The sequence below is a fragment of the Zingiber officinale genome, chromosome 2B (genome assembly GCF_018446385.1).
Source record: "Zingiber officinale cultivar Zhangliang chromosome 2B, Zo_v1.1, whole genome shotgun sequence".
NCBI classification, from domain to species: Eukaryota; Viridiplantae; Streptophyta; class Magnoliopsida; order Zingiberales; family Zingiberaceae; genus Zingiber; species Zingiber officinale.
In genome coordinates, this window is record NC_055989.1 from 77,337,814 (window position 1) to 77,349,827 (window position 12,014).

At 39.8% G+C, this 12,014-nt stretch overlaps 1 protein-coding gene across 1 annotated transcript; it reads left to right on the forward strand.

Moving 5' to 3' along the window:
- The first annotated feature begins 6,050 nt into the window (after positions 1 to 6,050).
- Positions 6,051 to 9,243, forward strand: LOC122045955 (disease resistance protein Pik-2-like). The gene has a single exon (XM_042606408.1). The coding sequence runs from the start codon at positions 6,181 to 6,183 to the stop codon at positions 9,007 to 9,009; it is 2,829 nt and encodes a 942-aa protein (XP_042462342.1). The 5' UTR covers positions 6,051 to 6,180; the 3' UTR covers positions 9,010 to 9,243.
- The last annotated feature ends 2,771 nt before the right edge of the window (positions 9,244 to 12,014 follow it).

Genomic DNA, 12,014 nt, shown 5'->3' on the forward strand with positions numbered 1-12,014 from the left:
CTGAGCTGGCTGTGAAGCAAGCTTCAAGGCGCCTTAGTGAACAGTGGAAGGCGCCTTGAACAAGCTGATGAAGGCGCCTTGGATAGGCTGAAGGCGCCTTGAACAGGATAGAATTCGACCATGTCGGTTCTGATCCACGAGGGTGATGCGGCCAGCCTGGAGGCGCCTTGGAGGGGTTTAAGGCGCCTTGAACACCCTTTATAAGAGGGATCGACCAACAGCTTATGACTAACTTATTACAAGTAATCATGCTTCAATTGGCTGCTAAACGCGACATCTCGAGAAAGCTTCAACTCGACTCGATGACCCGACACTTCGATTTCCTTAGATTCTGTCGTCGGTATTGTATTTCTTTATTTAGCAAATTGTTCTAAATTTGTAATATTCTTTGAGCTTATAGTTGTTGCCCACAGAAAGCGATCAAGGATCGCGGGCCTTCGAGTAGGAGTCTTCACAGACTCTGAACGAAGTAATTCCTTGTGTCTCTGTGTTTGATTGTTTTTCTTATTCCGCTGTGTGTTTTAACTCCGATAGTTTTACGAATCGAACGAAATAGTCGCGAGCGCTATTCACCTCCCCCCCCCCTCTAGCGCTTCTCGATCCAACATAGGCTTCTCTCCTTGCCCCTGCTGCTGGGGCTACTAGTGCTGTAGGTTGGACTGGTGGAACCTCTATCACTACTGGGGTTGCTAAGTTATGTTCCTGAGTGACGGTAGGAGTGCTCTGCTAATTAGCCCTTAGGGTGGCTATCATCTGTTGCTGCTCAGCTAGTTGTTTCTATAACTGAGCCACTACTGCTGTAAGGTCTGGGGGAGGCACTGAACTACCTGCATCATGTTGGGGCTCAGTAGCTGGTGCCCTTTTAGCTGGGCGTCCTCGTACCATTTTCTAGGGAAACAGAGGATATACATAACTAATACAATCATGTTTACATAACTACTACTATCATGTTAGATGTTATCATATATGAACATGCTTGAGTTATCTATAAACATGAAAGCAAGAAACATAAATAAAGTGAGAGATATTCTAACTTGGAAGCTACAGGTTCAATACTGATGTGTGTGTGGAGGAAGTATGGAACTTTTCTCTGATACCACTCTGTAACGTCCCGCCTTCTACTGACTAGGCTGTAAGGCCGGGGGTTACATTATGCTAAACTATTCTAGAGATATCACTGAATATTAAGGTGCGGAAAAGCTGAACTAATTAAAACTCTCTGCTATTTACTGTAAAATCTGGAATTTATATTCAGGATACACCTCTGAAGTTGTACATATGCTAAAGAAGAAAAACTTAACTTTCTATTCGATCAAAAAACTGAAATTAGACACTTCTAGCTGAAATCAGACATTCCAATCGATCGGCTGATCGATTGGAGTTGTCTGATCAATTCACTGATCGATTCAACGTGCTACTGTGCACGGAGGTCAATTTTGGATCGATCGGCTGATCGATCCAGCCTGGACAATCGATCCAATGATCGATTCAGAGGCTCTCCGTTCGCGGGATTAAATTCCCCGATCGATCGGCTGATCGATCCATGTCCAATCGATCAGCTGATCGATTCAACAGCTTACTATTCGCGGCAGATCACTTCCCAATCGATCGGCTGATCGATTGGGGACCCTCCAATCGATCGACTGATCGATTGGAGCTCTGATTTCTACTGCATTTCAGTAATTTCGTGTACAACACGAATGTATCAACCAGTAACTATTTGAAATATTACTAAGCATGACATGATTCATAATTTACTGACTAACCTCAAGGTAACTAGAAGTCTAGGCATAACCTAGTGCATACTCTCACAATTCATAACATTTAGACATTCAAAAGGTGCAGAAAATAACTATAAGGAGTTCTAATCCTTTAACTTGCTGGTCTCCAAGGTCTTTATTCCAAATTCCTTCTCACACACATCTTGTAGCATTGCCCTCTAGCCTCCGCTAATCCATCTTCCCTTTACCTTTATCTGCAGTATAAGGAAAGTGAAACTATAATCTTGGGAGCTTAGTAAGAACCATCTAACTCACAAAACATGCATTCGAAGAAATCATGCTTTCAAAAGATGCTATTTGAAATTCATGCTGATGATCATGCTGAAAATGCTAAAACATGGAAATTAAAGACTGAACATAAAGCTATTCATTGTATCAACAAGCAAACTAAACCAATACATAAGCTAAGCTATTTGTTATATCAATAATAAAACTAAACTGAAGCTAAGCTGTATTCACATCTCTGGTTTGTGAAGTTTGAAAACTATTTTCATAAATAGGTAAACATAATAATCATGTTGTTGTTGGGCCCGGCAACTGTACTTGCTATGCGCGCATCCCTAACTAGGCCCGAGGTAGCAAGTCCCGAATCTAGTAGGGGTACTAGGTTATCTAAACCTAGAGACGATTATGGGAGCCCAATCCAAGGACAACTGAGAGTCCAGTACAGTGCCACTGATAAAAGTAAAATACTTTTCATAAACTGATTTATTATCTTGCTCTTACTAGGTTATCTAAACCTAGAGGCGACTATGGGAGCCCACCCATTGGACCGTAGTCCCATATAAACTACAGCAAGACTAAGTATACTATTTAAAGTGCTACTAAGACACTTAACTGAACTATTAAAACGCCTACTGTAGCATATAACTGTTTTAGGCATTTTATCGAGCACCTGGTGTGCTCTAACTCTGCATATGGCTGCACTAAGAACATAAAAGCGAACCAAGAACCTAAAAGCATACGACTAGCTACTTATACTGCAGGTGAGGGGTAACTCACATCCTGCGCTAGTTTTTATTACAATCCAATCGCTAGGTTTCCGGAGAAGAAGATCTCCTCGGCGATCCTCTTTCGTCTAAGCGTTCTTCTCGCGGAGAGGAGCGTCCTCGTATCGGAGACGTCGCCGGAATGTGCTCCTACGACCCTCGGGATGGAACCCTAGGTTTTTCCTTGGGCTTGTGCGCCGAGAGGATGAGGAAGAGGGAGGGGCGTCGGTGAGGGTTTGAGGGATAGAGAAATTGTCGATTAAAAATAATAATTCCCCACTTAAATTTCCTATTTATATTAAGTAATTAATTCGACCCAACTCAATCATAAATATAATTCCTCTCCTCTTCTTTCAGCACACCCCTGCTGGGGCCCCATGGTTACTAAGTCATCCTATATGTCATAGAGTCCATAGGTTGCGGGTTAAATTCCTTGCTTAGGTTGTTTTACGTTTTTATTTAATTTTACTACTTCTGCTACTCCAAAAATTTCATAAAAATATTCTAAAATTCTAGAAAAATAATAGAATATTTATAAAATTTATTTGAGAATTTTCGGGCATTACAGTTGATGATGGTGGGAAATGATACCCACGGACCTACAGACACCACATATAGCTCACACGGAGGCATTAGAGCTAGAACTAGGGAAGAGGCCCCTAACCAGGTACTTTGACGCTCAAGTTAGAAAGAGGCCGAGCAAAAAGCGTATGAGAAAATAGAATGATAGTAAATGTGTGTGTGCGTGCATACATGGCCAATAGAGAGTACCTTCCCTTTTATACTACCTCTCATAACCTCCTCAATCATGAAACATCAGAGAATATCATGTGTTAGGGTATGCTGGGTGATAGAGGATGTACAACGGACTCCGATTGGGTAGAGGAAGGTTCAACTTTATTTATTTGGTAGAGCATTAGAATATTCCCTGACGAATAGTCATTATTCTGTCACAAGTAGTTGTAATTATTTGACAATGTTGTCCCCTAGTGAAAATATAACTGACACTAGGACCGACCATGAGTAAACTGGGAGATATGCTAATGAGAAGTGATCTGAGCCCTAGGAGGCCGACTAGGGCTGACCGGAAATAAATTGGGAGTTGTGCCCATGAAAATCTGAGCCCTTAGAAACCGGCCGACGTTGGGGCCAACCAGGAATAGACGGGGAGTTGTGTCATGAGAAGTGATCTGATCCCTAAGAGGTCGGTTGGCACGGGGACTGACTGAGAACAGATTAGTTTGGACACGCATCCCTTGACTTTGACTGTCACCGTATCTTGACTTTAAACTGTCATATTATCTTGACCACTAACCTTATGCTATGATTGCACCCCCCCCCCCACTATATGTCATATCACAAGCCTCCCTTCAAAGTCTAGTTGAACGAGGCTTACGGCCGACCAACTAGACTCTAGTCTCACCACTATCCCATAGGTCCGATTCTATGACCAACCGACCATATGCTGGGATATCTGCTTCTAAAGAATGGGAAATTAAGTCTCGAGAGACCCAATCAGTGATTTTATCCTATTGTCCTTATACTTGGAACCTCATCCCTAAAATGATAACCTGTGTTCTAGAAGTTTGACCGAATTAACACTAAGAGTTGCCTTGCATATTTACTCTGCGTAGGAGGTAAGGACGCTGAGCCCTATAAATTTGACAAGCATTATAACCGAGCGACTATATGAAGGAGAGCGCGCACATGAGCAGTGAAGATCCATAGGTTTGACTGACTATATACTGAGAGTCATACTATAGTAGTGGAAGACTGTTTGGTATACCCGTTTGGGTCTAAGGTCGTTTAGGTTTAATTTGCATATCTTAGCATTGAACCCTCTAAGTTTGACCGGCTTTAAGACCGTCCGACCATATGCTAAGGTTGTGCTCTAAAAATGGGGAATTAGATCCCCGAGTCCAGTTGAATATAAGTTCGACCGACATTATGATAGACCAGATATATACTAGGTGCCTGCCTAGGAGTGGAGCACTAGGTCTATCGACTCTGATCGGCTCTTGACCGAGTTTGATTATCCTCTTATTAAAGGTCTTAGCGCTAGACAGGGAGCGAAGTCCTATTAATAGTGACACGTTGATTTCTATCTCTTCTTGACTTTGACTACTATCTCATCAATTACTATCGTATTTTTCCCAAGCCTATTCATAACATCTCGTATCAATCGAATTGGAAGTGTACCTGTTTTTTCACCAGTTTGGCTGAAAAAGAATAACTTAAACTCTGATTGCGACTTTAATAATATTTAACTTTAACTCGCTTCAAGTTGAATATTTTACAACTTTATATTTGTATGCTATTTTTCACAATGTAAATTACCGTTTTGTATGCATTTCATTAACAATATAATTTTTGGTAAGTAAATCTCCTAGTATATGTAGTTGCTGCTGCATGGTTCATTGGATTCTTGAACGCCATTGTTCTGTGCAGAGTTTTTTTTTCAAAAGAGACTATAATTTAACGGGTCTATATTCATGGGTCGATACTAGAAGAACTATTAATATAACGAATCTATATTTTTTTTTTTAAGTGTAATGGGTGAATTGACAACTAGGTGTTCGATTCTTCAGTTTAGTGACAAAAATTAAAATGAAATTGAAATATTTCCATCCTAAAAACTCAAATCAAATTGAAGAATTTTGACGATATGGAGCGACACCATCTCATGATCAAAACCGATTTGTTTATCGGATTAAATTAGGTCTCGGATAGCCTCAATTCACTTGTAATCATTTCGATTTAACCCAAACTCCAAACATTGCATAGGCTGGAGAACCATTGCATAGCTAGCAGGGCTTTATAATACTTTGCTTTTGGTTTTTCCTTGGCTCACGTTTTATTCTTTGCTTCGCTGCCTTTCTTTTATTTTTTGTTTGTAAATTTTGCTTTAATTATGCATTGGCTAAATAATTTTGTTCTCCTTTCCATTTTCTTTATTTTAATAAAAATAAAATTTACTCTGTTGTTCTTTTCTTTTCGCGTGAGTAAAGTGAACTTAGAATTAAAATACTGCGTAGGGCTCAAAGTGCATGCAATTCATATTTTGTATAGTGAGGAATAAATAAAGTAATATATTGTGGCATATAAATAAAGTAATAAATAAAGTAATATATGAATATATATATATCGACACTCACTCATGTGTCATTCATAAAAAGAAAAGATTTGGAAGAATAAAGCTCCCAAGTCACTTTGTTTAATTTAATATAAATCATTGTAATTTCTATTTTTTTTTTAGTGTTGTCAATCGTACAAATTATGCTCAATCAACGTTTCTAAGTAAATCCAACAAGCGTATGCAAGCTCAAAAATAGGACGTGAATTTTCAACCTAAATCATTCTCCATTATCATCATCTTTCTTCCTAACCGCCGACTGCCGGAGATTGGCAGTATGGCGACGATGATGGCTATGAAGGTTGTGGACTTCGCCTCTCAGTCCATCATGGAAAAGCTAGAGAGGATGCTAGTGGAAGAAGCCGCGTTGCTGGCCGGAGTCGAAGATGATGTCCGGGACATAGTCGCTGAGCTCAGAAGCATTACCTCTTTCTTGACGGTCATGTCAACAAGGCGCAGTCTGGATGATCAAGTCCAGAACTGGGTGCAGGAAGTGAGGGAGGTGGCCTACGATGCCGAAGACTCGATCGATGAGTTCGACTGCCGTCTCCGATCCACGCCCTACGACGAGCGCGGAGTCAAAGGTTTTTTCATGCGCTTCTGTCGCTGCTTTAAGTCATTGAAAGCTCGCCATGACATCGCTTCCGCGCTCAAGAAATTGAAGGTTGAAGTAGAAGAGATCAGAAAGCGGCACGATCGATATTCCCACCCAAACGAAGCTGCAAGCTCAGGCACCGCCACCAGCTTGGACATGGCCGACAGCTACTCCGATCCACGGATCATTGGTCATTTTGTAGAGGAAGCCCAACTCGTGGGCATCAACCAGAGTAGAGATACGCTCATCGAGTGGGTGATGGACGAGAATTGTCTCGAGTTCACAGCGATTTCTCTAGTCGGATTCGGTGGTTTAGGAAAGACAACTTTGGCCAAGACAATCTATGACGATCCTATTATTGTCGGAGGCCACTTCCAATTTCGAGCTTGGATCGCGGTGTCACAAAATTACAACATCAGAGAACTTCTCAAAAAGATAATTCGGCAAATTTCAGTCAAGGAACAACAAGTCCGAGATGTTCTAGGGTGCCAAGATGCCAGTTTGAACACAGAACAACTTCTGAACATGATGGACGAGTCACAATTGGTGCAGACAGTCAGAGGATGTCTCCATGGAAAGAGGTATTTGGTGGCTTTCGATGACGTCTGGAGCACTGAAGCATGGGAAAGCTTGAGCATTGCACTACCACAAGGTAAAGAAGGAAGCAGGGTGATAGTGACCAGCCGCAGTGAGGCAGTGGCAAATGCATGTTGTTCGCGTAATCGTCAATTTATATTTAAAATCTCTCCTTTATCACCTGAGCTATCCTGGGAGTTATTCTGTAGAAAAGTATTTGATGCACCTGACTATAATTGTCCTCCAGAGCTAGAAAATATTGGCAGAGAAATCGTGCAGAAGTGTGATGGACTGCCACTTGCGATTGTGACAGTAGGAGGTCTTCTGGCTTCCAAGCCGGATAAAATACTTGAGGAATGGAAAGACTTGCGCGACCACCTTGGCTTCGAGATAGAGAAGTCGAAGATCCATCAGATACTAGTTTTGAGTTACAATGACTTGCCTTACCATCTCAAGCCTTGCTTCCTGTTCTTAGGCATCTTCCCTGAGGATTATGAGATTCACCGGAAGCGCCTGACGAGACGGTGGATTGCCGAAGGGATTGTGAGTGGCGTAGGCGGCTTCCCCGCTGAGAAAGTCGCCGAGCGCTGCTTCAACCAATTGGTGAGTCGTAGTTTGATGCAGCCATCAAAATTCGACGATAATGGGACAGTGAAATCCTGCCGCGTCCATGACATGATGCTTGAGGTCATAATCTCGATATCCAGGAAGGAGAACTTTGTGGTGCTACCGAGCGAGCACCCACCGCGACATCAAAAGATAAGACGCTTATCGAGCCATGGAGGAAGCAGTGGGCTCGTGCCTGACACTGACCTGTCCCACCTCCGATCTTTCACTGCGTTCGGCAAGGATGTACCACTGAAGGATTACAGAAAGCAGAGGCTGTTGAGAGCAATTGACCTGGAAGTAAGTTCGAACTTGTTTGATCTCCACCCCAGGAGCTTTTCCAAGTTGTTTCTCCTGAAGTACCTGTCTCTAAGAGACTCTCCTATATCGGCGTTGCCAGATTCAGTAGGCGATTTGCAAAATCTAGAGTTTTTAGATATAAGAGGAACTTATATTGAAGAACTACCCAATACCATCGTCAAACTCCAAAAACTGGTCTATCTGCTCGGTGGTTTGAATCAGCAGCATCCTCCGGGCATGTTCACAATTCTACGCTTTGTTACTTTGTTTAAGTTAAAGTTCCCGAAAGGAATAAGAGAATTGAAAAGACTTCGCAAGTTGGGAATGACATATGCTGATGATGAGCAGTTGCTGCAGGAGATCGGTGAGCTTGCCGAGCTCGAGAAGCTCGCCATCTGTTTCGGCGATGATGATCTAGTAATCGGAGTGCTGGAGGGGATCAGCGCCCTGCTTTCGATGCTTAGTGGCAGCCTTCGATCCCTAACAATTTTTCACGCTTCGTACGGCGATCTGAAAAGGGCACTCGACGAGGTAGCTTCGCCGCCATTGCTGCTCTGCAAGCTCCAGATAGACGTCGTGCTCGGCGGATTGCCTGCCTGGTTTGCATCCCTGAAGCAGGTCGTCAAGATAACTCTGTTCAACACACGGCTGCAGCTCCAGGATCTGCAAGTCTTGAGAAATCTCCACGCTCTGGTCAAGCTGGTCCTTGGATGTGAGTCTTTCGACAATGATGATGAGGATATGATCTTCGATCGGGGAGGGTTCACGCAACTCAAGTTGCTGGAAATTCAATCGCACTGTGTGAGTTTCGAAGAAGGCGCACTCCAAAACCTCAAAATCCTCAAACTGGCTGGTTATTTCCCTAATGAATACGGCGTGTATGGCATAGAACATCTGCATGGGCTCAGGGAGGTCCACGTTCATACTGGGAATGAAGATCTGGGAGAGATGGTCAAGAATATTGCAGTGTACCATGCAGCGCGTCCCAAATGTTTTGTAAAAATAGAGGAATCTCCTTCAGATATATGATCTCACGTTTTTACTCGGAGGAAACAGAGCTTTCTTAAGGGATCAGGCAGGTGTGTACTGGTTCTTTGTTAATCTCTTCCATCGTGCATAATTCTCAAACTTGTTGTTCTGCTATTCAAATTGTGCTTTGTTATTCTCTTCCATGTTGCGTTGATTGCTGGCGTTTGCATTTCTGAAGCAGTGTGTAATTTCCAAACATTTGTCTCGATCTTAATAAATTCCTAGTCGAAATAAGCGTGGTTGTATTTGTATTCCATTGGTTTTATATACCATGCCTACTAATTAAGCTACTATCTTGAAACTAATACGAATGAATCTCATTCCTCTTTCTTTCTCTTCCAAAAAGAACCGTGTGAAGCTAAGGTCGTAGAACAAAAAGAATTCAAATGAGAATGTGTTTGTGATCTCATATTAAAAATGCGATTGATTCTGTCTGAAAACGAAGAAGATAGAGGCTGTGAACGTGGTTCTAAGGTTGATTGGATGAAGACTCCGCGCTATCATGCAAAACCAGGATCGTTAGTGTCGAACCTGGAAGGGGTCCCTAGTATTAGCTCTCCGATGCTCAAGTCAATCCTTGATTCAATGGACAATAGTAGAAAAATTATAGCAATGAGCATGTTGAATAGTAAAGTATCGCATACCTTAGCCTATGGATGGAGACCCCCTTGCCACTGTATCATTTGTCCACGCATCCCAATTCACTAAAAAAAAATAATAATTTAGGGATAAAATTTTGGGACGAATAATTTTCATCCCAAAATCGCAACAAGTTTGGCGACAAAAAAAAATCGACCCAAATTAGAAACAAAATTTGCAACAAAAGATTTTTGTCGCAAATTCCCAACGAAAAAATTTTCTTCTCAAAATTCGTCCCAGATTCTAGGACGAATTCTGGATTTGTCCCAGATTCTGGGACGAATTCTGGATTCGTCCCAGATTTTGGAACGAATAAAGGATTCATCCCAAAATCTGGGACGAATTCTGGAATTCGTCCCAAATTCTGGGACAAATTCAGGATTCGTCCCAGAATCAAATTTTTTTTAAAAAAAAAAGAAAAATTAATCGGAAGCCATAAATATACCTAGAGACATCAGAATATCATGATACAAGTTTTTATATGTTCGTATCATTCTCCTAATCGTAAAAAAATCCGCATCCATAATTTTGACCGAATATATTGAATGTAGTGATTTTTTTTTACTTCCAATTAGGTGTAATTCGGGTTAAAAAATCATGACACTAAATATATTAGGTTAAAATTATGGATAAAGATATTTTTAAGATCACTCGAAAATTAGGAATCCATAGAAACTTGTTTCATGAAATTCCGACATCCCTAGGTCAATTTTTAGGCCCTCCGAATGTATTTTATTTTTTTTAATTTTATTAAATCTGGGATGAATTTCTGGATTCGTCCCAAAATCTGGGACGAATCCAAGAATTCGTCCCCAAATCTGGGACAAATCCAAGATTCGTCCAAGATTTAAAAGAAATTAAAAAAAAAAAAAGAAAAATCATTCGGAGGACCTAAAGATTGACCTAGAGATGTCGGAAATTCATAAAATAAGTTTCTATGGATTCTTAATTTTATCCTCATCATAAAAATATCATAATTCTAATTTTTAACCTAATATATTTAGTTTAGTGATTTTTTAACCCCAAATTAGGTCATATTTGTGTTAAAAAAATCACGAAACTAAATATGTTTGGTTAAAAATCAGGATTAGTTTCGTGAAATGATCACTAGAAAATTAGAAATCTATAGAAACTTGTTTCACCAAATTTTGACATCCCTACGTCAATTTTTAGGTCCTCCGAATGTTTTTTATTTTTTTATTTTTTTTAAATCTGGGATGAATTTTTGGATTTGTCCCAAAATCTGGGATGAATCCAAAAATTCGTCCCCAAATCTGGAGTGAATCCAAGATTCGTCCCAGATTTAAAAAAAAAATTAAAAAAAAGGAAAAATCATTTAGAGGGCCTAAAAATTGACCTAGAGATGTCGGAAATTCATGAAATAAGTTTTTATGGATTCCTAATTTTATCCACATCATAAAAATATCCTAATTCTGATTTTTAACCTAATATATTTAGTTTAGTGATTTTTTAACCCAAAATTAAGTTATATTCATGTTAAAAAAATCACGAAACTAAATATGTTTGGTTAAAAATCAGGATTAGTTTAGTGAAATGATCACTAGAAATTCAGGAATCCATAAAAACTTGTTTCATGAAATTCTGACATCCCTAGGTCAATTTTTAGGTCCTCCGAATGTTTTTTATTTTTTTTAATTTTTTTAAATCTGGGACGAATTTCTGGATTAGTCCTAAAATCTAGGACGAATCCAGGAATTCATCCCCAAATCTAGGACGAATCTAAGATTCGTCCCAAATTTAAAAAAAAAAAGAAAAAAAAAAAGAAAAATCATTCGGAGGGCCTAAAAATTGACCTAGAGATGTTGAAAATTCATGAAATAAGTTTCTATGGATTCCTAATTTTATCCTCATCATAAAAATATCCTAATTCCGATTTTTAACCTAACATATTTAGTTTAGTGATTTTTTAACCCCAAATTAGGTCATATTCGTGTTAAAAAAATCACGAAACTATATATGTTTGGTTAAAAATTAGGATTAGTTTAGTGAAATGATCACTAGAAAATTAGGAATCTATAGAAACGTGTTTCATCAAATTCCGACTTCCCTAGGTCAATTTTTTGGTCCTCCGAATGTTTTTTATTTTTTTTAAATCTTGGACGAATTTCTGGATTTGTCCCAAAATATGGGACGAATCCATGAATTCATCCCCAAATCTGGGACGAATCCAAGATTCGCCCCAGATTTAAAAAAAAATTAAAAAGAAAAATCATTCGGAGGGCCTAAAAATTTACGTAGAGATGTCAGAAATTAATGAAATAAGTTTTTATGAATTCCTAATTTTATCCTCATCATAAAAATATCATAATTCCAATTTTTAACCTAAGATGTTTAGTTTAGTGAGT

Bases quoted from the DNA above. Each gene is read 5' to 3' on its own strand.
- LOC122045955 (XM_042606408.1), top strand. From the start codon at position 6,181: ATGGCGACGATGATGGCTATGAAGGTTGTGGACTTCGCCTCTCAGTCC.